The sequence below is a fragment of the Pinus tabuliformis genome, chromosome X (genome assembly GCF_031772625.1).
Source record: "Pinus tabuliformis cultivar Carrire ecotype Pingquan chromosome X, CPIR1, whole genome shotgun sequence".
In the NCBI taxonomy this organism is placed as follows: domain Eukaryota; kingdom Viridiplantae; phylum Streptophyta; class Pinopsida; order Pinales; family Pinaceae; genus Pinus; species Pinus tabuliformis.
The window spans coordinates 485,248,752-485,275,684 of record NC_142308.1 but is presented as its reverse complement, the minus strand read 5'-3'; the positions used below and the strand labels follow the sequence as shown (position 1 = coordinate 485,275,684).

Genomic DNA, 26,933 nt, shown 5'->3' with positions numbered 1-26,933 from the left:
CAGCAAATGTCTGGTGTGTGGAAGAAAGAGAAAGCAAAGATGTGTAGATATATCTATATGTTGATATACCTAACGATAATGGAATTTATGAGGTGTTGGGAAAGGTCATAGGCATGCGTTTGGTACTGGATAGTGAAGTTGTTTACATGCTTACAAAACCGCCCAAGTCATAAGAAAGGATTAAATATCGGTTATTATATTCATTGTATGACACAAGAGAGGTATCTACAAAGTTGTGTAAACAAATCGTAAATGAGATGACACAAAATATCGTAATTATTGTTATTTATATTTGTGTTTTGCATTATTGTAACTGTCTCATTATATTTTTATAACTTTTTTTTATTGACATGATATTCTGTTTCGCAGAATTTTGTTGAAAGTGTTTTAATTATATTGGGAGGCATTCATTTCATAGAGCATGACATTATGAAAGTTGTCAGCAGTTTCTACGAAGTGTCAGAAGAATATATGGAAAACAAGCAAAAGGTAGTAATTCATGATGCTACAAAACTACATCCAAGGGATCAGAAAAAATGCCTCTAGTGAATAATTATAACAAAGGTATACATGTTACTTTTGAAGATAAGGAAGTTGAAATTGACACTGAAGAATATGTTTTCGTTACTAAGGATGACATTGTAACTGATGTTAGAAGGGAGAAGAGCCGTAAAAGACCAAAAGTAACAATGCCCAAGAATAAACCTGTTCTAGTTAATGATGAGAATGTTATGAGGAAGAAAAGTAAAGTTGAACATTCTCAAGTAGTCATTACCAATAGTGAAGATCCTAGTGAAACTTCAAAAGAAAACATAGAAATCATTACGCCAGGAGCTGATTTAGAGGATGGTATTTTTAAAATGAAACAAAATGCCATTTGACAGAACTTGACAAAGAGAAACTTAATTGAGAGTGGTCGTACATTTCAGCTTAATGTGAGACAAATCTATAAGGCAAGTGAAGGACAATGTAAATATCAAATCATAAAGCCACACCATCTACATGTTAACAACTTGAAGACACTGATGAGGTACAATCCATATGCTTAGGTGGTTTATTATATGATTCTTGTTGATCCAGTTCAAGTTTCAAAGAAAGAAGCATTTGATAAGTCAAAATGTTTTGAATACAATTATTATGTGCTTAGGGGGAACCATTCTGTAGAAGCTCAAAGGAAATTGATGGGGAAATATCCCAATAACCCACGTTTTGAAACAATAAAATATATCATTTATGCTAGTTTATCGGATACAGAAGCAAAGTTAGTGGCATGGGATCATAATTCAGATAATGAATATAGGATGTCTATGACTTTCATCCAAAGAGTTAGATTATTCATAGTGAATTTGAAGAAAAAAGTGGTAGGGATAAGATAAATGTTACTGTAGATTTCCGAAAGGAATGTTGTATGGAAATAGGGTATCAAATTGAGGAGAAAATCAATTCAAAAGGCGACAAAGTAAATATTGATTTATTCAGAGGTATTGATAACATTTTCCAGTTGGCATTTAGAACTAGAGAGATATGGGAATTGATTAATGAGATTTTTAGCATGTGGGAGAACATTGGCATTAAAAACCAAAAGGTCAAAAGGTCTAAACCGTTGATATATAGCAATAGTAAATCAGGTCCTAAAATGAAGCAGCTTCCAAAAGATATGACAATCACGCCTTGGAGAGCATTGCAAGGAGTGAAGGATGAAAAACTTGTCAAGGAAATATTATCTCGTGTGAGGTCGGGGGAATTATCATTGGAGGAAATGTCTGAGGAATTTCAAAAGTAAGTTTGTTGAATTATTTTTACTTCTTTCTAGATTATAATTATCTTTTAAATATAATATATTTTTCTTGGTAGTATTTGTTATATATATCATTATATTAACCTTTTTTACTTTATCTACGCAGTCACAAAGTTTACATGAAAATACAAGAACAAATGGTTAAATTGTTGAATGAAGATAGTTGGGATGATGTTGTACACAACTATCTAGATTCAAGTTCTACATCAACATTTTTTTTTTTTATCTTGCATTTAAAAATGTATGTTGATTTATACATTCATTTTTATTCATCTGTATACTATTTTTATTTTATAACTTATACATATATTTGTTTATTTTATTAAAGATGAAGAAGGATGCAAATGGAGCACCAAATAGTTTCAAAACCTTTATTGAAAAAATTAAGATTGAAAGACTGAAGAAGCAACTTCTTAGGAATGTTGAACTTGATCCAACTCTTACTCATTTCATTTGGAATGGGCTTGACACTATTAAATATCAAGTAATACAAGGTGACTGTGATGACATTGTTAAAATCATACCTAAAAGGGATTATGCCCTAGTTATTGCAAATATTCCCCATGGTTTCAATATCCCAAACATTGACTATGATAGTGACCCTTATACTTGTCAAGCTCTTAGTAAAGTGGTTGCAGGATTTCTAGAAGTCACATTATCACCATTATGGAGATTTGTGACATTTCATTCAGACACACAATTGACAATGTTATTGTCAACTTTCAAGGGGAAAACAAACTCAAGGATGCAACTTACATGTTAAGATGTTGAAAATGTATATTTGATTAATGTTAAAAAATTCATTTATGTACAAGATAATCGAACTTTTACTATTTCATGTTACAGGCAAAAGTCAAATATTCTAAACCGTGAAGATCAACCATTTATAAATGATTGTGAGTTCATTCATATTAATAGTTGGGCAAAAGATGATAGTTATATGTCTATGATTTTTAATCGGGTAGATGGAAAGAGTCATAGCCAAGTACTGGCTTATGATGTTGTTGTGAGAAAACTAACATATGAAGACAAAGAAGCAAAAGGAAAGATAGTTAACATTTACCAAAAACCACAGTTATTGATTAACTATTTTATAGACATATGTTCAAATGAAGGAGATTGGGTTTTGGATTTATTTTCTAGCTCAGGTAAGTTTTATTATATGGAATTGAATTTCAATATTTTCTTTCTTAATTTATATGTCATTGTATTAATTTACTTTATTATTTATTTTGTGCTTGATAATTAGGTACAACACTAGCATGTTGTCTTCAAAAAGGAAGAAATTGCATTGCCATTGAAAAAGATCCAATATAGTGCAATTTTATTTAGCAAAGAATTAATGCTCTTCAATTTCTTTCAGATGCAATGCAAGAAATTGGGTTGAAGAAACGGGACTTTAGTGAATCACGTGTGGCAAAAAAAGCAAAGGAACCTCAACCACCATTACATCGAATGATTGGAAATGCATACATTGGGAGATTCACAGACATCAAAGATCCATTTGAAGAGGAAAATGAGCAAAATGAAACAGAAAATATTATGGAATAATACAATGATGAAACTTTAGAGGATGAAGAGTTTGGATTACGTGATATTGTTGATTAAATTTAAGTTATGCTTGGAAATCAAGCTCATTTTTTGTAATTATTAATTAGTTATACTTGTAATGTTTTGACTTTGACATTTTATGACAAGAATAAGCATTCAATTAATGTTGTTATGTATTCAATATTTGTATTGTGTGATTTTCGCATTAATTTTTATGTTAATCATTATTTTTTGAAAAAAACTGTGATTATTATTATTTTGTGTGGTATCTTTTGGAGTCATCGCATTCATGTTTATTTGTTATCAACGTTTTGAACCAACCTCTGTGGTTCATCATCAGGATCAGATGATGAACCACAAAGGTTGGTTCGAAACGTCGATAAAAAATAAATATGAATGCGATGACTTCGAAAGATACCACACAAAATACAGATCACAGAAGCCTCAAATCTATATTATTATTTTTTTGACATGAAATTCATCAAAAAACTATTATTTAACCATTTTTAGTTAAAATTTTCCTATAAAATTGTGATTTTGACATGTCATTTCTAACAAAAAATTACAAAAAATTATCAAAATGTGTAATTTTTTAGTTATATTTATGTTGAAAATGGTTATTTTTATGTCAATTGTTAAAAATTATTGTTTTTTTAGAAACAATTGTTTCATGTGCATTGAAAAATTAATTAATGATGTATAAATATGTAGAATATCAAAACTTTAAAATATCGACCTTCTTTTTTAAATATGAAAAACAATAAAAACCTCACTAAAGAAAAAAAAAACAAGAAAATATGAAGAAGAAGACCACTTCAAAACTTGTTAAATTTAGAAAATAATTATTTACATTTCATATATTAGAAAATTTAAAGTCAAAAAATAAGTCTTTTAAAAAAAGGGCCTGATGTAGAATCACCACTTTTTTAAATCAGCATGCAAATCACTAATATTCTAAAACGTAATGTACATAAAAAAAAAAAAAAAAAAAAAAAAAAAAAAAAAAAAAAAAAAAAAACTAAAGTGCCAAAAACTATGCTCTAAAAAAAATATGTGTGTTTTGCATCACCCCTTTTCAAAATCGGGTCACTTTTTTCCTATCTCTACGAACCGGGTAACAATATCAGTTCCCGTTTCAAAATTTACATTGTTATGCATAGGTTTTGTGTCACACATTTTTTTGTTCACATGAGAGCCTCCTCCTTGTTTCTCTGCACTCCATTCTCTTTTATGCTTTCACAACCCCATGATTCTTCCCCTAATCACACATTGTTTTTCATGAAAAATCGAGTCCCTTGTATGTTTTAACCGTATGTAATTAACTACTGCAAATATATTCTTAATAGAAAAGAAAAAATACAATTGCAAACACACACATTAACACATATATTGTACCCTGGAACCCCGAATTGAGAAAAATAGAAAGATTTTTCAGTATATTTTTCTTTATAGTATTGCAATACTATATATATATATATATATATATATATATATATATATATCATATGACATCAATAAACTACTAATCCATTTACCTTGGATTAGAATAAAGTCGTAGTTCCTTAACCAAAACTAAAAAACCATGGGCTAAACCACCATGTGTCACAAAACTGTGAAAGGAGAAAATCATTTGCCAAAAGCATAAGCAAAGAATTACCCCAATTTTGTTTTTTAGTTTTTATTTTTTATTTCGGGACTATTGCCCCTGAACCCTCACATAGGAGGACTTTTGCACCTTAGCTAACCCCCCAAGTAGGGGGGGTTTCACCCCCTTATGACCCCCATGAATATGGGAGGGTGTTGCCTACCTGTTGTGCTCAACACAACGCACAACACATGAAGATACTCATGCAAGGAATATAACACATACACAACATCCCTTCTATTGGGTTGTATTGCCAATTTTGAATTATTTAGAATAGGTACATGGCCCATACCTCTAGAGAAGTTTGGTACCACTTCCCCATTCTTCTCAAAATTGTTGGCAGTTAGGTAGGTCAAACACTATGTAAATAATCAAAACAGTTAACTTAAGTTCAAATAGGAAATTTCCCCAAATCCCTCTTGTTGGGTTCCCTCCCTCTCATGGCTTCTCGTGATCCCTATCAAGGCATCACGTCTTCATCAATTTCGATTTAGATAAAATTACAATGGTTTTGGGTCTTTTAATATATTTACATTTACTTTCCCATGCGGACATACTAACATAATTATTTACAAATACAATATCATTGGAGGATTAAAAGTTGGTGTGTTACAAATTAGAAATTGGAAATTGTTCATTTCCATATTCAAACTCCTTTCTAGTTCATTCCATATGAACCATCCAATATCTAGTTATAATGGATTTTTAGGGAAATTTTTCATTGAATCTTAGATTAGAGGCTTTTGAAAGATCTACTATATTAGCTTTTGCATTAGTGTTTATGCTTAGTTGATATAGAGATATATACATGTAATTGAAGGGGGGAAAGCTAGCCTATGGCTTACTTTACTAGTCACTAAGTCATCTTATCACAATAGATTGGTTATTCATTTAGGATGAAGTGATTTATCCTCAAGTAATGGCTCAATGATTTAGTTAAGATTTCCTAGCCTAGTCATCATGGAGGTGTTATGACCTAGAGAAATATCTCTATGAGGTGGCATCACCCACTATATTAAATTTTTGTAAATTTGGTGTGAATATGCAAATAAGTTGGCTTGAGGTCTTTTCTATCATATTGTTGGTCTTGTTGTCTTTTATTTCTTAACAAATGTTGGGCTTACAAGTTGGGATGGGTGGATTATTATTTGAGAATAAAAAATCATTGTTTTCTTCTTTGGGATATATAATTAAGAATATATGCACTTTTAATTTTTCATTTGGATGAATACATAGGTTGATCTGCTATAATTATTTTGCTTTTTTAGACGTAGAGATTACTTCTTGGGTTAAGTTAGATAGGTTTTGTTTTGGGTTTGGACAAATAGGTTATAGTTTAATAATAGTAGGGTGTGTAAATATGAAAAGTAGTTTTAACACATATAAATAAGACTTGAAGTCAATTGGGTTTATCTCAAGTAGCTAGGAGGAATGAGAGCTATCTTCCCCCTTATTTAATTCCTATGAGTGACATGTTGAGCTCATATTGAGTTTAATGTTGTGATGACTTCAAGCAATGTTGTTGTAAGGCCTAGGGCCTTGAGATCTGAAGAATATACCTTTGTTGTAGAGCCTAGGGCCTTGAGATATGAAAAATACACCCTTGCCTGTGGGTTAGCAGGTGGGGTGCTTAGCTACATGGGAAAGAAATATTTAACATACATGTAACTTTTATTTTAAAATATTCTTCATTAATGGTCAAGGCTAGATCAACATTTTAACAACAATTTAGTTGTAAAGAAGTAACATATTGCAAAGTACAATATATGAAACCCTTTTTCCTCAAAACCACTAAAATGACATCTAATTAATCACCAATATTTATTATTATTGATGTTAACTTTAAATTGTTTATTTTGAAAAAGATTGAAATTTTTTTAAAAACCAGCTTTCATATACCATATTTCATAAAATTTGAACATTCCACCCATACAGCCAATGAACATGGCTATTAAGCCCCTTGAACTTGAATATGGACCCCAATTTGAATCTTAAATTATATTTAAAAAGCCATTACCACAAAGTGAATGTTTTATTATATTTACAAACATGTCAACCAAGACATTTCAACATAAATATTAACCACAACATAGGTCACTGAACATGGATATGAACCAGAACATATTATGAACCATAAAGCCACCACATGAGTCTGAACCATATAACCAATCACATCCCATTTGGACATACATCACTTGGGCTGTTATGCTCTATGAAAACTCATAACTTTTTATTATTTTCAGAAATGAGAGATATCAGTCCCATAGCAAACTACACAGTAATGTATACATGGTCAACAATAACAAATTATAAGCTTCTCTTTGAGATTCCATGCCATGCATTGTCTATTAAAGCAGAGAAGGCATTGTTCAACATTTCAACTGATCATACAAATTCTATAAATTGTATCCCTATAAAAGACAAGATTCTATATAATGTATTCATACTATCAGGGTCTCACACTAATGAAAATAATCCTTCAGTCAATCAGTAACATCACCATTAAAGAGAAGCAGCTTATGAAGATCAAGCCAATATGAGATGCAGGGGAGAATTTTATTGCAGAGGAAGTGGAAGAGGAAGATGATGATGTGGAAGAAGGTGTTTTGGATGAAGGTGTTGATGAAGGTGTAGGTGAAGTTCCTGCAGCCACAACTTTGATTTTCATCTTCATGCCTCCAGAGCAATGCCCTGGTGTTCCGCAAGCAAAATACCTTGTCCCTGCCTTACTTAGCTTCACAACATTGCTTCCTCCACTCAAACTGTTCACTGGATTCCCAATGTTACATGAGTTGTAATCTTTCTCACTTGCAAGCTCCACCACACTGTGCAACCCCGCTGTGTACTTGAAAGCTAATATTCAACCAATATAACACACATCAACCACAAATGTATGAACACGAAATCTCACAATATCAACTAATAGAAGACAAAACTTACAGAGAAGAATGAAATGGGTATATTACAGTTATATATACTCACATAGCGTGTCTCCAACTCTGAAAGTTTTTCCAGTATTAAGTAATAGCAGACAAAATTACAGAGAAAAATGAAATGGGTATATTACAGTTATATATATACTCACATAGGGTGTCTCCAACTTTGAAAGTTTTGCCAGGAATAAGTAATAGAAGACAAACATTACAGAGAAAAACGACATGGGTAGATTACAGTTATATATACTCACATAGGGTGTCTCCAACTTTGAAAGTTTTGCCAGCATTAAGTAATAGAAGACAAAAATCACACAGAAGAATGAAATGGGTATATTACAGTTATATATACTCACATAGGGAGCCTCCGATTTTGAAAGGTTTTCCAGTATTAAGTAATAGAAGACAAAAATTACAGAGAAAAATGAAAAGGGTATATTACAGTTATATATATACTCACATAGGGTGTCTCCAACTTTGAAAGTTTTGCCAGTATTAAGTAATAGAAGACAAAAATTACAGAGAAAAATGAAATGGGTATACTACAGTTATATTATATATACTCACATAGGGTGTCTCCAACTTTGAAAGTTTTGCTAGATTCCCATGTACTGAGGTCAGTACTGAGATCCCATCCTTGGCTGCCTCCAACAGCATACTGCACAGCCATACAGCTCTGTGTTATGGCCAATGCTAGGATCATCAACAAGAGCATCACAGTAGTGTTTGCCATGAATGAGATGCCAAAAATGTTAGCAGCTGCTTCCATCCCTTGTGGATATGTGAATTACAGAGAGAAAGAAAACTAAAGTCCTCCTGTATAACTGTGAAGATTACAATGAAAGAAATAAATAGTGGAAGGATATGATGCCCAGATGCTCATTATAAGGGTCTGTTATTGGTGGGGTGGCGTTGTTATCACTGGTTCAATCAGGTGGTAGTTGCGTGATCTGGAGAGCACCTGAAACGATGAAAGGGATGTATTTGTGTGAAGTAGCCGCTAAGGAAGAAAGTAGGAGTGGTCTGATCTTTGATTTGATTTAATAAGAAATGGACAAAAGTTGTTGGATGTAATGATTTCTCCTCATTCTTTTACATGGATAATGATCTCTTTTGTTTTCTAAGCAATCCATTTGAAGTTGGCTCCGTTAACTTCTCCATGTTTTGATGAGATCAATGTGGACTTTGTCCCAAAATTCAGACATAAAAATTGATACCTCATGATCTGGTGTGTTCCTACCTACCTTAAAGTAGGCATAAAGTTGCTTTTATCATCTTTGAAAACCATGGAGGAGTATTTAAAAATAACAGAGACACTTTGAAAAGCATGGAGCATCATTCCAAATGGGAGATACATCCTTTGGTTGGAAGGTGGATGTTTCAAAATAAAATCTAGAGAGTTTAATTCCAGAAATTTTTACAAAAGATTTTATATATACATAACATCCCAATCAATATTAAATTCCTTTTGGTTATTTATTTGTATGAGAGTTTGTGATCAGTTAAGATTCCAGGCACACATTTCAGTTTTTTAAGACTCCGATTATTACTAAATTCCTTTTCTGGATGTATATTATTTGTTATTTGTATAATTGTTTGTAAGTATTATGATTACATGGTGAGGTGTATAATTGTTTATAAATATTATGATTACACGGTGAGGTGTATAGTTGTTTATAAATATTATGATTATACGGCTAGAATATATAATTTAGATGGGTTTTATTTTTCTTTTTACTCTATTCAATTTTCATAAATAATATCTTAATGTGTTCTAATAAGATTAAAAATAGATATCTATGGAATATTTCAATTCTCATATATTTATAATTGTTTTTTGATTAATTATATAAAATATTTGTCCATTTGGGGTAGTTTATTTGGCAATGGTTGTGGAAATGAGGTCTCAGTGAACTTGAAGTCTTGTGTTTAAATCTTGTGCTATCCCTCGATCTGGGTGAGAAGTGACATGATGAAGATGTAGTCCTACCAAACTTAACAATTTTTTTATATAAAATAATTATTTTTTTTAAATTAAAAAAAAAAAAAAATAATAATAATAATAAAAAAAAAAAATCTATAAATAAAATATACCTTATACTTATTAAGGTTGGTCATTATAATCCGTTACATAATACTTCAATTATGTGATTACTCTTGATTTTTGTTATGGCATTTCTATTGTCTTGCTATTTCTAGGTTGTTAAGAGGAGATCTAGAACTATTTTTTCTTCTTTTTCTTCTAAGAGTTTACAAGGGTGGGTGTAAGGGCCTTAGAAATGCATGTTTGAGTCACTATAGGACAAGGTGAGGTAAGTTGTGAGGTGGAATGACATCACAACATTTACGATGATAAAAGTGATGATTTGGGGTTTCACCAAGACATTGTCACAATATGCGACGAGTCGATCAACCAAGTTGAGGCGAGACAAAGTCACGCACGAGATGAGCTGAGACATGGATGCGAGTGGGACACATGAGACAGACCAAGATGTGGTGACCAACCAAAGAACGAGCAATTGAGAACGGTGACCAAGGCAAGTGGCCAAGGCGCATGATGAGTTAGCCCGAGTTGAACGAGTTGAATGAGTGGAACGAGTTAGAGTTGGGGCTTCATGTGGAAGTTGGATAGATGAGCAGTCAACTAAACCAAGCCGACGTGTCATTTGAGTGATGTGCCCCTTCACATGCCCAAAGAAACATATAGGTAAACCAAGGGAGAACAAAGTGAGGAGACAATCACTTGGCATCTCAAGCAAGGATTATCGTAGGATGTGAAGGAATAGCACAAGATGTGTATGAGCTTGCTCTAATTGAGCGAGGCAATTGATGGATGAATATAAGTTCAGGGAGTCGAGTGTACTAGTTGTGAATGGGGTTTGAGTTGTGATAGAGTGCATATGAGCCATGAGACTATTTATATCGTGAGGGAAAGTCTTGGGGTTGTGGCATGACATTGCTAGTTGTGTATGGAGTCACATGTATGTTTGCATCTTTCACGGGGGCTTCACTAGGGGAGCAATACCATACCATGTGCGTTCATATTGGGGGATATTTATTGAGAAAAATGACATAATAAATTGAGTATTTAATAGGGGTAAAGGGTTTTTATATGGGTAGGTATAAAAAATGGAGCTCAAAGTTAATGAAAATATATAAAGGGTTATAAAAAATGTTAATGAACAAATGGATACCTAAAATATAGGATATTATTTAGTATGCCACAATGCACATGCTATGTCATAGGTTCATTGAGTGAAGCCTCTATGGTGTCTTGTAGGCAAGCTTTGGGGTTGTGGCATGACTTGTTGATCACTGTATTTCGGAAGTAAGTGAAGGTTGAAATCAGAAGTCTGTATTATATTGTAATATTTTAGAAACTATATAATTGAAGGAGGGAACTGTGAGGTTTCCCTTATATTTGTGAAAATAGTGTACATATTGAATGGTTCTACTTTGATGTTGATTAATGGTAGCATACTTGTGATAAGTGAATGAATGATTAAGACATTGTGAAGTAGAAACAAAGTAAAGTGTTTGGGTATTGTATTTGAGTTAAGTGCATGTTAATTATGCAAACATAATATATCTAACTCGTGACAGAAGTGTAAGTGCCATTACGACGAACCACATTGGTGTTTCATGTCTAGAGGAGTCGATGCACCTTAACTCGAAGGACACTTTGGGGGCGTGATAGTTGATTGCTACCTCATTTTTAATAGGGAATGCAAAGTTGTGGTGGAGAAGAAGGGTAGCGCAAGTTGGCTCGAGTTAGATCCAGAATGACCTCACCATATGGTCGAAGTTGAAGGAAGCATTGTATACTCAATTTGGACCATAGGATCAAACTTGGGATGTGAGGGGCAAGTTGACATTTTTGAGCAAAATGGCAGTGTTCAGGCTTACATTCCAGAGTATTCAAGTCTTATGTTGGAGATTTGTGATATGGATGAGAAAGATAGGTTTTTTGATTTCTTGATAGGTCTACAACCTTAAGCTCAGACATAAGTGAAGAGGTATAATGTGCAAACTCTTGAGGAAGTTATCTCCACAATAGAAAAGGTTTTGGATCTCCGTGCAGTTGTAAAACCAAAAGGGAAGGAGCACGACGAGAAGAAGAAGAAGAAGCCAGATAAGGAGAAAGAGAATATTTGAAAGAGGATAGATCAAAGAAGAGTGGATTTAAGAAGGAGAGGAAGTCTCCTTCATGTTGGTTATGTAGAGAGGATCACATGGTGAATAATTATCTATTGAAGTAGAAAGTGGCTTCTATACAGTAGGATGAGAAGGAAGAGAGAGAAAGGAAGAGTTCTCACACATTTGTGGGAGTGATGTAGGTTTTGGGTGCAACTTATTTAAGGGATACCATTGCGAAACATGATCTAAATTGGACTAAGCTGAATCATGTGAAGATTGATGTGATTGGGAGTTAGTCAATGGTTATGGTGGATAACAGGCCTACTTATAAATTTATGTGGTAGGATGTGGCTAGGAGATTGGGATTGCAGATTGTTCCAATCTATGCATTATTAAAAGTAGTGAATTTTGAGGGCATGAGAGTTATTGTAATGGTTACTGATGTTCCAATACAGTTTGGCAGTTGGAAAGGAAAGCTTGACTTCACGATTACCAAGATGGATGATTATGAGATTGTATTGTGCATAGAATTTATGGTTGGACAGAGTGTTGTGCTAGTACCGCATTAGGGCAGGTTGTTCATTCTTTTAGGAAAGGAACCAAATTATGTTTTTTCTGATTGTTGAAGCCATGGTAGATGGATGTAGGATGACAACTATCTATGTGGAGGTAGGGCAACCAAATGGTGATATTTGTGAGAGATAGGATTATGGAGTCCATACTCATGCAACATTCAAGGACGATGGTTGACTTTGTAGATGGGATTTTGAGGATGTCAGAGAGACCTTAGATGGTTAATGCCAAGACTTCCATAGTTGAGTGTGAGAAGGTTGATGTTGAGACTTCTAACATCTAACAATTGTAGACATGTTTAGTATATAGATGATGTAGAGGATGTTGATACTTGGATTTTATGTTTAGACCTAGACCAAAATGATAGATATTATAGGATTACATCTATAGTTTAGGATGAGGTTTAGGATAATGAACCATGGCATATATAGACTAGCGGAGAGTTTGAGGAGTCTACTGACATCATGGAGACAAAAGCTTGGCCTGATGATCCTGAGTTGGAGAGGTTTATTGAGTTGAGTGAGAGTAGTATTGCTTCATATTCCCCATTGTTGAGATACATTGCATATAGATATGAAGGGTTCATATGGAGTAGAGGTGGACCATTTCCAAGATCAAGGAGTACATCTTCAGTAAGGAGAGATGGAGGATTTTGAGTGTGGAAATTTCATCCAAGAGGCTACCCCACTTCATCTTCTTATTGAGTTCATGGATATGGGATCACTATCAATTGCACAGGGTAGTTATTTTTGGGATGCAAGAGGTGCCATGTAGGGTACTTCATGAGGATGAGTAGGAGAAAGATGATGATGAGTTTTGTTGACATGAGGATGTGATGGTGATTGCACATGTTCGAGTGCATGATTTCTTGTAAATTTGGCACTATGGTCATATTAGATACTTGATTAGTTGATGACATGAGGGGATTCAACACATAACATTCTTACTTGGATATTCATGGAGTCACATGGGATGTATGTCGATAGACGAGATTCTTCTTTATTGATGAGTCAGTGCGATGAGGAGGTTGTTCTGATGCATATGATATTCTTCTTGTTGTATTTGGTGATGGATGGATTACTTGAGAGATTCGTTGTTGAGGATGACAACATATTTAGAGTGGGGGAGGATGTAGGACCCTCCGGAGAGCATGCCCAAGTCACTATAGGACAAGGTAATCTAATTCGTGACATGGAACTGAAGCAAAGTGGTTGTAAGAAGGAGAGGAAGTCTCTTTCATGTTGATTATGTCAAGATGATCACATGGTGAATAATTTTCCATTGAAGCAAAAAGTGGCAGCTACACAACAGGTTGAGAAGGAAGAGAGAGTGAGGAAGAGTTCTCACTCATTAGTGGGAATGATGCAAGCTTTTGGTGCAACTTCTTTAAAGGAGGCCATTTTGAAACATAAGCCAAACCAAACTAAGTTTAACTATGTGAAGATTGATGAGAGTGGGAGATAATCAACAGTTATGGTGGTGTTGTAGTAGCTAAAACGACTCGAAATTTTGACATATTTTGAAATTTGGAGTCCCCCCAATTTTTTTCCAAATGATACAAATATTTTTCTAACCCTAATTCAATAAGGTAAAAGTAATAACTTGTGAATCAATGAAAGTGGCTTGGTGCATCTCTAGATGATAGCCTAACACATTGCACACCATATTAGTGATGCGTTGTACATCTCTTGAGTGCAATAATATGCAACCCCACCAGTGCTCACATCCCTAAGCCTATCACACTATGTTAGATCTTCGCGTAAATCTTGTCATGAGATTGTATTTAATGTGCATGAAATCCCTCACACGTGTGAGAAAGCTATACAAAGGTTAAGCAATAATTCATTTGTACATTTCTCTATTGTCACCAACACCCTTAGCTTATCAATGCAAAGAAGTCTATTAGTGTGCACTCTATTGCTGATTGTCGAGCCACCACCAAGAGCTGATTAGTTGTGCCAGGTGTTAGGTAGGTCATCATGCCCACTTGTGTATTTCTATTTTCTTGTCATTTCCTTTCTTGCACAAGGATCAAACTCCCTAACACTTGAACTTCCACTTCCTCTTATGCTTTTATATATCCTTAGACATAAACATTGATAACCTTTCCTTGCATTCTCCCTTGCTCTTTAAACCCTTATCGCTCCCACACTTAGCCAATTTTATTGAACCTTTTCTCAACCACACAATGCAAGCTTACATGTCTCTATGCATTACAACACAACCCTTCATTTTTATCATATGCTATAAAGTTGAGCCAACTACCAGAAATTTTGCATTCATTTGCACAATGGTGCAAAATATCTCATCAACCTATCACGTGTTCATGCACAATGATGCACTCATCCTTAAATTGTTATTGAAATTATTTCTACTACCACTACCTTTTCCATGCGCTACGATGTGAATCCTAACATTTGGTTCCACTCTTCCTTTGTGCAATGGTGCAAGATCCTTCATCGATAGATCATCCATTCTCACAAAATTACACTATCCATCCTCACAACTATTGCAACTTCTAGAGCCACCAATATCCTTCCCCTTGCATAGCGGCACATGCCCTTCTCATAGCCTGCCTCATCTCCTTATGTGATGGTGACATATTCTCTCTACGGTGCATACTTTCCTTGTAGTATGCAACCTTCCTTGCACAATAACACACTAACTAACTATCATTTGTGCAATTCATTGCAACTGTGTTTTGATTTTCCTAACATTTTTTGTTTCAATGAATATTTTTAACATGTCAAGTACTATAGATTTGGAGTGCCTTAGTATTTCCTCATCAACAGGAGAGATGGAACCACCGAAGAGAAGACCAGGTAAAGAGATTGCTGAAGGTGGTGAAGAAGGGGCAGAGGAAAGTTATATAATCTTGACTCCAGTATATGTAGAAAAAACTTGCTATATTGATAAATTGATACCCATCACTTGGTCTAGAATCTATCAGTTGCTCACTCACAAAGAAGTTCTTGAAGATGAGAAATAAAGAAAAGTGTATTGGTATGTGAGGAATTTTTGGTTGCATAAAGTAGCATTGCATCATGTTGTCCTCTCATGTGCATAAACTATTGAATGGATAATAAAATGTATTGACATAAGAGACATGACCATCTAGGACAACAATGTCTTATCTATAGTCAAGTATATATATCCTCATATTATTGAATATTACAAATTACCAAGCTATGAAGTGGCACTTACAACAAAGTGGTTTGATGGTTTTTCCTTAGCTAGTAAGGATATCATGAAGACCTGGTGGCAAGACCCTAATAAGTTCTGACATTGGGCTAATGTTATATATAAGACCAAGTTGTTGAGAAAGGCATATCAGATGGTAGTGTCTATGTGTTTCCAGTTGCATGACAGGATAGATGCATAAATGTTTGAAGAGAAATAGGGACCATTGATATACACATGTGCCTAGGTGGGAAGCATATTCAATTGGGCGGAGATTCTAGTGGCTTCCATAAGGATAAATGTAAAACGAGCTTAGAATCCACATGTAGGAAGACAACTTGAATTTTACATGGCATCACATTTGCTAGATGTGATATGCTTAAGATCTTAGTTGAGGTATTAGGATGGAGATGAACTTTGGCTCTAGACATATTGCCAGTAAATATCTACTACCAACACTTATGGGATAATGGTTACATGGAAATGTATCACAAGATAGCTAAGGGATTCATATCACCCTTGTATCACATTATTTTCGATGCTAAATCACCTTGTATGTCTAATTGAGCAAGTGAAGCATTGCATGATATTGTTGATTGGTTTACACTAGTGGATGCAACATATATAAGAGTATTTGGAGCCTGCAAGCCACCTCACCATATTCCTTGTTTGTCACAAATAAAATAATCTTGTAGGATGTAGCATACCAAGTAACAACAGGACTTAGAGGTACGATATTCCAATAAAGAAGCCACCATGGCCCACTTTCCTGATATTTGTAGGCACATACTATGTTAGAAGTAACAAAGAAGTAGAAAGAAAAGATAGTGATTTGGAACACTTTAGGTTTGGTGAGCTATGTTTTCACAGATATGATTCCAAGGGAATCACTATAGATCACTGTAAGTAGTTAAAATACAAATGGCCTTACACACCAAGCATCGATGAGGAAGAAGAAAAGTTCAAGAAATTTTACAATGCTACAAAAGCATTAGATGCACAAAAGGGAATTGGTAGTTACCAACCTACAAATGATGATGAACCTACAAATGGGGGATCATCTAAAGGAAAATATTCCAATGAGAAGACGATTTCTCAAAAGAGGTAAAGGGAAAAATAGGCAACAAAGAAAGAGATACAAAAAAATCTAAATGAAAAACAATAATCCGAGAAAGAGGAGGAGAAAATGAAGAAAGAGGAAAAGAAAAGGAAGAAACAAGAGGAGGATAAAACAAAAAAGCAAGAAGAAGAAAATATAAAATGAGAAGAGAAAAGGGAGAGACAGGGAAAAGAAAAGAAGAAGTAGGAAGAATCCAGAAGAAAACAGAAGAAAGCAATAAAGAAATAGGAAGAAGAAAGACTTCCAAAAGAAATAGTTCACAAGCAAGCACCAAAAGAAATCAGGAAAAAGGAGTAAGCTCAAAAGGAAGCACAAATCATAATTCCTCCCATGTACGTTAATCCTTCTACACCACTCATCGGGGGACATCTTCCACTCAGAGATATGGATATCCTAGTTGAAGAGGAAAATCAAGTGCTAGATATTTCAAGCTTTAGTTTTGATCGTGGATAAAATAGAATTGTTCAGGAAATGTGAAAGTACTTATCTCAAGAACTAGCCAAACCGATCTTGGTTACCACTAAATGAGATATAGTGGAAGATACTATGAACAATCCTATGGAAATAACTTCTACAGGTTTTGCATTCTTTGCTACTATAGAGAAGAGAAATAATCGTTTGTTGAATAAGATCAAGGCACTAGAGCAGAATCTAGCCAATTTGCATATGAGAATGAGAGGCTTTAGAAAGAGATTCAAACCTTTTTAATCTCAATTTAATGCCCCGGTTGATTTACCAAGAAAGGATGAAATGGCGAGGGAAAGGGATAAGGAAAAAAACCATATTGACCATCCAAGCCCACAAGAAGTTGGGAAAGATGTGGTCTGGATAATGAGCAATTATCGACATTGTCATATCATGATAATATTTCTCACCAGGTCTCGTAAAATAGTATCCATCCTAGCACATGGGGAAGTGAGGCTGAAACAAGAAATTCAACGATAAATTCAAGAATTCATAGATGCATGCAACCTGACCATCACTCAGAATGATGCAAATCCCACCAGAAGAGCTATTGTGGAACATGTGGTAGAACAAAAAAAGTTGCAGACAATGCATGGTCCACGTTATTCTACCAAGTAGAAGCAGACATGAAGACAATAGTGTCTGGTTCTTTGATTGTGAGATCACTTATGAGATCCTAATATCGAGCCAAGTATTATCCACAATCTTCGATCAAAAAGAATGACACACTTATATAACTCAAGAATTGCAAGTTCAAACCATACCTTTGGCTATTTTGGAATTAGTTCCATGAAAGATGTTTATTTTATTATTTTGAATTTCCATGTAATTATGTAAATAAAGTAGAATTAAAATTAAAAGTGAAATAGAAATTAGGTGCAAAAGAAGTTGAAAATTCACAAGGGAATTCAAAAAGTCATGGAAGGTGAAAGGTCACCTAAATTTGTATAAATATATCCTCATGGCTAGTTAGAAAGGAATTTTAGTTTTGGACTCCTTAGAGCACTTTAGAAAGGGAAATATTGTACATTCCTTTCGAAGATCAAGTGACAATTTTGCATTTCCACTATTGGATCTCTTGGATACTTTGTGTAATAGTGCATGGGATATTTTGGCATCAATATTGAGAAGCTATTTTGGGCCACAACAAGCATTTCATTCATGTGTTATTGAAATTTGTAAGACTATTCTTGTAGCTGCTCAATGGTATGTGATTGTTGTTTATGTGTTGAAGATTGATGAACTATTTTGTTAATTGGAAACTTACATCTTACTTGGAATTGTTTGCCGATTTACATACTATTTTATACTCATTATTAATTATGAACTATTTTACAATTGGTAGCTAAAATTCCTCTTTATTCATGCATCTTAATTAAATTTCGCTAACAATATTTCTTTGAGATTCAGTTCACCTACTCATTTGTTGTAATATCCTTTGTATCTCTTGCTTAAGGTATTTCCACAGGCTGTTCTAACTTTCATCTAATTGGGGTATCATTAGGATTTCCATTTTTCTTGCTCAACTCATCAAAAATATAATTCTCAAACAAACATGGTGGTAGTTGAGCACACATAATGGATGGGACTCTTATCCCAAATGGTGTGAAATATAATTAGGACTTCATATAAAGGAGATTCCCTTAAAATTGTTGGAAATTCATTTCCCCTTGTCAACAGGTGGATAGGAGGGCTACTCATAAATTTATGTGGGGGGTATATGGGAAGGAAATTGGGCTTATAGATTATTCCAGTTCGTGCATCTTACAAAGTAGTGAGTTTTGAGGGCATGAGAGTTCTTGTTGTTGACCTTTTTAGGTACCTACAGGAGGTATTCCCCAGCTACCAAGTTGGCCCATGAAAAAGGAGGGAAAATTAAATTTAAATTTAAATTAAATCTACTTCCCAACACAAAGGACGTGCCCCTTGGGCACCACAAGAATAATATATATTGGCAGTCAACCTCCTAGCTTGGAGAATAATTCAGATCATCAACATATCATTTATTCTTATGTTCGCACATGCGAGTTAAGGAGGAGGATTTCTGAGGTTGACCAAGTACAAAAGTTTACTATTGATCATCATTCACTAGATATATTCTACAGATATTTGACCGATTCTTCTGGCTACTATTTCACAAAAAATCTAGGTAGTGGTTGATCGAGTTTTCTGGGAAATGTTTGGCTGGAATTCTGGGCAAAGTTTGATCGATTTTATGGGAAGCTTTAGGAGGCCAAATTTCAGCCTATTTCTGGGCAGTTTGACCACAGGTTGAAATATTATTTTAGATATTATTTTGAAATATTATTTCCTAAGCACTTTGACCATAGGTTAACCGAGATCTTTCTGCACAGTTTGACCGAGTTCTAGGAAGGTTGACTGAGATTTACGGGCAATCCAAAGAGGTCAAATTTATGCTTATTTAACTAAGGTTGACCGAGTTTTCTAGGTATTTGCAGAAGGCTGAATTTCAATGTGTTTGACTAGGTTTGACCAATGTTGTGATTTTGTTTTGGTTTGACTAATCTTGACTTGAAAATATCAGATTGTACTTTTGTCGAACTAAACAATTTCTCCTAGAATTTATTGTTGGGTTTTCTCTCTCGAGTTTTGGTTTCCCACAGAAAAATTTTGGTGTCGACTTTGCATGCATTTTCTACCGTGATATTTATTATTTCATTTCATTTACTGTTGAATTTTCTGAGTGTAATTTCTTAATGATATTCTGAACTGCACTAAAATAATATCATATATCATTGGAAGTAATTATTAGTTGCAAAATATTGTGTTTCTTTATTTAGCACTTGAAAATCAACATGGTATGAGAGGTTTGGTGATGAAAGGCCATTAAGATCACACCTTGAAGACACCTTTTTCTTTAAATTTGATTGTAGACCATATCCTTGACCAAATGGCTCCCTCTATCAAGCCTGAAGATAGGCTAGAAGGTGCACCAAATTTTAGGGCTTGGAGGACCATAATGGATCTAATTTTTGAAGAAAATTATGTCATGGAATATTTGGAAAGAAAGATTATTGAACCTTAGGATGATGAGGGAAAGGCCAAGAACAAGAAGATGGAAACTAAGGCTAAGAGGATTCTTGTTGAATAAATCAAATATCATTTGATTCCATTTGTTTATGGGCTAAAGACATCAAAGAAAGTATATGATGTCGCAATAGGGTTGTATGTGTGGAGTACTAAAAAGGTATGTTTTTGATGATCATTTCAGTGGCTTTTCAGTAGAACTTGTAAACCTTTTTGCATCATGAACTTGGAAAACAATAAAGAATTATAACAAAACATGTGAAGATTAATATGCAAGACTTAACCGCTAATAATTGTTATTCTCTCGTGCAAGAAGGGGTGAAAACGAGGAGTTGTTGTTCCAAAGAAAAAGACAAGGACAAGGTAACTGCTGTCCCTTTGACGGGAGACTGAGTGCAAACAAGGCTAAGCAGATCAAAGCAGATCGACCTTGAAAAGGAGGAGAAGACACCATCTCGGTGCAGGAGAAAAGAGATGATTAAGAATTAACGGTTTGGCGAATCCCTCAGGATCCTTGATCCTGAGGGATCGCTGCTTTATCTATCTTGTTACTTAGACATCTCCGTCATCACCCTTATATAAAGGGACAACACTGTTAGCTTAGGGAGATGATTATGATTTTATGTAATTTCTGTTAAGATCAAAATTTTGATCATCGAGTCTCGATAAGAACTGGTTCATTGTACTTTTGTTTCATGCATTAATACAAACTTGGTGATTATTTTATCTCTGCGTCTGGATTAACCTAAAGCGGTGTACCCTTGGAGGCTAAGGGCCCGGCCCCGAAGGACACTTGCTTCTGTATTACTATGATTTGATTTCTGCGTGATTTGCTTATCGTCGTTATTTGGTAATCTGATATGCTTTATAAGTTTACATCACATGCTCTGTTAAGATTAATTCATTAAGATTTTTACAGACAGAACTGTTGTATTGACTCTGCATTATATTATTGTTCCTTTCAGAGTTGATTGAATATTATTAGTCTTAACCAAATATCATTACTATTTTGTTACAGAGCTTTGTACTGTACATTCATATTACAGAATTCATCTAAAAATTGTGATTCTTTATGATTGTTGGATTCAGAAGTAATGCTGTTCTATTTTGAAACGCAGTCGTATTCCTTTTAATTAAGATTGATGCTAGATCAGATTACTATTCAAGCGTGGTGTGTGCGTATATGATTTCCAAGCGTTGTTCTATAACTTATCAGTAATTAGTGCTGTTCTATTAGTGTGTGCTGCTTGATCTGCCTTAAGAGTGAAAGATTGCTGTTTGATTACGATGAATGCATTTGAGTTAGTAGATTAAGTTTGATTACTGCTCGCGAGACTTAGTTGTTTAGCTGTTGTTCTTTTTAAGAATTGCTGTTCCATTTCAGAATTGCTGTTCCATTCCAGATTTGTTGTTCGATTTCTTATTTGTTGTTCCATTTTTCTATCTGCTGTTCCATTTACTAGCATTTGTTGTTTTGGTGTGAGAGACGATCTAAGGCTGTAGTGAGCCTCGGCGTTTACTGTCTAGCTCCCAGACCCGTGGTCTGTTCTCTAATTTCCTTTCTATCAGTTTCCAAAGGGATGGGTTATCGCTGCCGAACCCTTGACTGATAAGTTGCCTAGTTTTCTGAGTGTGTGATTTATTCTTTTGAAGTAATTAGTTATAGACAAGCATCTGTTTACTCTTGTATTTTGAATGTTGTACTACTAGCATTACTCTGATAAATGATAGCCTCAGACTGAGACACTCTTTGAAATAACACAACGCTCCCGGATTGACATATTAATGTGAGGTAATTAGAGGTGAAAGAGACCCTTTTTATAGCTCTACATTTTGGTGCCATTGCCGGGGAAAGAGTGTAGCCATTTGTCTTTTTTTTTTTTTCAGAGTAGTGTACGAACCTGCTAGGGAAGAGTTGGATCTTAAAAACGGAAGGTAAGAACCTGTGTACGGAGCATGTAAAAGCCCTGCTCCACTGTCCGCTTTCCTAACAGATTTGTTGTTGCTTTGTTTGAATAGAATTTAGTAGTTCATTTGAGTGCATGACTAAGCAGAAAAAACCAGAAAAAAATATCAAACCTCCACCCAAACCTGAAAAAGCTAAGGGGCCGGTGACCCTTGGCCGAACAACCTTCATAGACGAAATCTATAAGAAAATAGAATCTAAGCCATCAGTAGGACCCAGGAAAATCATTTCTAAACAGCCTACTAGTTCCCTTTAGGCCACAAGATCACCATCTGTAGCCTTTGCTGAGGTGCATAGTCAAACTGAAGAGCAGGACTTTCAAGAAATTGAAAATTCTACTCCAGAACTATTGCAGGAAGGGAATTTCAACAATCTTTGTGAAGGAGAAGGAGAAACAGGGGAAACCGAGGAACCAAGATCTCCTATTGGAACAAATCAGCCATTAAATAGCCCAGATAAGGGGAGTGCTGCAAAAATCATTGTTGAAGGAACCCAATCTCCTCAGACATCAGGCATCCTCATTATCCCAGATAGAGGAAGTGCTATTAAAACTATCCCTGTCAAAGCCATTCCCTCTCAACCTAGGAATACCCTCCTAGATATCCCAGAAGGTTACTGGCATATATTCGATCCTATGGCTCAGAATCAGCCAAACACTCAAACCTCTACATTACAATACCCTATAGTGGATTCTGCAGCAAATGCACCCATGAAAGCAATCCCTCTTCAACATATCCCTACATTTCACGGTCTCACATCAGAAGATTCGGATGCATTTTTATTCGAATTTGATGTGTTGTGCAGGGGATATGATTACATCACTGATCCCCAGAAATTGAAATTATTTCCCTCTACATTAAAAGGGGCTGCTTTAAGATGGTTTATGGGATTAGGTAGTGGGGTCATAAACAATTGGGATCAAATGAAAGAATTTTTCTTAAAAAAATATCAGGATTATTGCAGGTCTAGAGAATTAAAGCACGAAATATTCCAAATGACAGCCAAACTGAATGAAACATTAGAGGAATATGTGGAACATTTTCAGTACAATCTACAAAGATCTCCTTATGCATCACTACCTTTACCTGATAATGTGTTAAAAACTGCATTAATAAGGGGCATGAAGGAAGAATGGATTGAAACATTAAACATCATGGGAAAAGGGGATATTTATCAAGAGAATTTTGCTGACATTATTGATTTATGTATCAGGAGTTCGAGAGGCAGCACAAGAGTAAAACCGGCAGAACATGATCGGTTTGTAAGAGATAACAAAATATCAACAAAAGGAGTAACACGCGTGGAAATTGGAAATTTATTGGAAAATTTTAAAACTAATATTCTGGGGACACTAACTACACAACTTGATATTATGCAGGCTAAACAGAAGCAGATGGAGGCAGAACAGAATTTGGCGATCTTCTGTCCCCGATGCAGGAAAAAGCATAGTCACAAGGAATGTCCACTGGATACAATCTAAACATGCGCCATCTGTACAAGAGATCACCTTACGGAGAGCTGCCCCTCACTTCCTGGATTGAAAGTGGTATATAAGGAAGCGGAAGAAGAACCAGAATCAGTGTACTTGATCAACCAGCACTACCAGTTGCAGCCGAGACAATCTGGTATGTTTCCAGACCCAACTTCTTCTTTTCAGCCTCCACAGTATAATGCTCAACAATATAGTATGTGGCAAAGTCAATCCCAACCCCCATTTTCAAATTGGTCACCACAGTCATTTCCTTCTTCAAACCCGTGGCTGAATCAGGCAAGCTAATCTGGTTGGCCGAATTTCTCTTACACTCCACCATATTGGCAAAATAGCCCATATCCTCCACAATGGACTCCCCCTACTTCACAAAGTTTAGCCTGGAAGACAAACTGGCAGAGACCGATGCATCAGCTAGTAGGAACTATTCCGCTCCCTCAACCTACACTGCCAGCCTTACAACAAAATCCCCGGTCTAATCTGAGATCGCAACTCCCAGCCCAACCCAACCCCAATCCAAATAACAGACCGGTCCAATCTCTCCAAATCATAGAATCACCAGAAATAGGACCCGACCTGAGGGAGTGTAATGATCTTCAATTACGATTTGAACGTATTATTGAAACTGAGGGAGATAAAACAGTTCATATTGAAGATCAGTTACCAAGAGAACATCTGTTGCAACAAGAGGATGTGAATAAGCAGCAGACTCATAATCAAGCAACCACATCCTCTCCTCCGTTCCCGGAACGATTAGTCATACCTTGACCTTTACAATATCCTGACTTCGATATTCTGGGAGAATTACAAAATCTGTACATAAAAATCCCATTCCTCTAAGCCATTCAAGACATTCATATATACGCAAAAACTATCAAAGAATTGTGCATAAAGAAACCAAGGAGGAATATAACAAATAATCCAAGAGTCCAAGTAGTCGGCACCTTATCTGATTTACTATCAGGGAAAGAAACACCCATTAAATATGAAGACCCAGGAAATCCAATTGTAACTGTTCAAATTTATGGTCAGACCCTGTCTAATGCCTTAGTTGATCTAGGAGCTGCAATTAATATTTTAACAACTGCTACTTGCCAAAAGCTCGACATTACATCTGTAGAACCCACCTCTACTTTGTTAGAATTGGCTGACCGATCTGTGGTTAGACCGGAGGGTACTCTACATGATGTCATGGTCTTTGTAGATTCCTGGGAATATCCAACCGATTTCCTGATAATTAATCCAAAAACCCGACTTGATGGACACCCGCTAATTCTAGGTAGACCTTGGCTTGCCACTACCGATGCTTACATTGGCTGCCGGCAAGGAAATATGACCATAACCAAAGGACCAAACATCAAGAATTTAGTTCTATATCCTCCAGCGCAGCCAAGTGTCACAATAATTAAAACTAACAAGCACCATGTATCATACCTTACTGGTAACATTAGATCTCCATTAACTATACAAGAGGCACTTGATTTTAAAGACCAAACAGAAGATGATGCCATTAATAACTTCATTAGTCAAACTGTATCTGAATCCTACACACAGTGTCACATGATAGAAGCAGCATTTGATAATGAATTAGAAGAAGATCCTCTAAAATATACATGTGATCAAACAATACTCGTTACTTCTGTTGCAAATAGTAAAATTGTGAATATTGAACCGGGAAAAACCTTAAACATTAATGCCAACCTCACACCTGAACAAGAAACGAAGCTCATCCATTTGTTAAGAAAATATCAAGAAGCATTCGCATGGGATTACCCTGATATGAAAGGAATTGATCCCCAATTATGTACACACCACATTTACATAGAAAAAGATGCCAGACCTGTTCGTCAACCGCAAAGGAGACTTAATCCTCATCTAAAAGATGTGGTAAAAGCTGAACTTCAGAAACTTTTAGATGTCAATTTTATCTATCCTATCTCCGATAGTAAATGGGTCTCTCCGCTTGTGGTGGTACCAAAAAAGAATGGGAAATGGAGAATCTGTGTGGATTACAGGGAACTAAATAAAGCAACACAAAAAGACCACTTTCCTCTCCCATTCATAGACCAAGTATTAGATACTTTAGCAGGAAAGAAATTCTTTTCTTTCGTGGATGGCTTCAGTGGATACAATCACATTCAGATTGCCCCTGAAGACCAGGACAAAACTACTTTTACTTGTCCTTGGGGAACATTTGCTTATCGAGTTCTACCTTTTGGCTTATGTAATGCTCCTGCCACATTCCAAAGGGCTATCCTTAATATTTTTGCAGATTTAATAAACGATGGACTTGAAGTATACATGGATTACTTTACACCATATGGAGATGATTTTGATCCAGCACTAGACACCCTAGAAAAAGTCCTACAACGTTGCATCACTACTAGGCTTTGCTTAAGCCACGAAAAATGTTACATGATGATGGCTGAAGGACTTATCCTAGGACACTATGTTTCAGCAACCGACATTCAGGTAGACCTGGCCAAAATCCAAATACTTTTGCTTATTCCCACTCCTACTACTCAAACAGAGGTACGCAGCTTTCTTGGATTTTCTGGTTATTATAGACGATTTATAGAACATTATTCGTACATTGCTGCACCTTTATATGCACTAACTGGTAACGTTGATTTTCTTTGGACAGAAAAATGTGAGCGTTCTTTCAAGGATTTAAAGAAGCTTGTATCCACAGCCCCAGTCCTTCGAGGACCAAACTAGGATTTTCCATTCCAGATATCATCTGATGCCTCAGATACAGCCATTGGCGCAGTCCTTGGGTAGGAAGAGGATAAAAAACCATATGCTATCTATTACATCAGCAAAAATTTATCCCCTGTTGAATTAAATTACACTGTTACTGAAAAAGAATTCCTAGCTATAATACATGCTGTCAATAAGTTTAGACATTATATTATAGGATATCCTGTTATCTTGTATACAGATCATTCTGCCATAAAATATTTAGCAAATAAGCCTGTCACAAATGCCAGAATAACTAGATGGTTGATTTTATTGCAGGAATTTGATA

The 26,933-nt window shown here is 35.2% G+C and overlaps 1 protein-coding gene across 1 annotated transcript; it reads right to left on the bottom strand.

Moving 5' to 3' along the window:
• Window positions 1–7,141: 7,141 nt before the first annotated feature.
• On the bottom strand, window positions 7,142–8,803 carry LOC149140788 (mavicyanin-like). Its single transcript, XM_089447871.1, has 2 exons — window positions 8,495–8,803; window positions 7,142–7,847 (listed from the first exon to the last, which is right to left on the bottom strand). Exons 1-2 carry the CDS (start codon window positions 8,694–8,696, stop codon window positions 7,474–7,476), a joined length of 576 nt encoding a protein of 191 aa, XP_089303997.1. The 5' UTR covers window positions 8,697–8,803; the 3' UTR covers window positions 7,142–7,473.
• Window positions 8,804–26,933: the final 18,130 nt, after the last annotated feature.

Coding starts and splice junctions, on each gene's coding strand:
- LOC149140788 (XM_089447871.1), bottom strand. CDS start 8,696: ATGGAAGCAGCTGCTAACATTTTTGGCATCTCATTCATGGCAAACACT. Junction 7,848..8,494: donor CAAAGTTGGAGACACCCTAT/GTGAGTATATAT, acceptor GTTGAATATTAG/CTTTCAAGTACACAGCGGGG.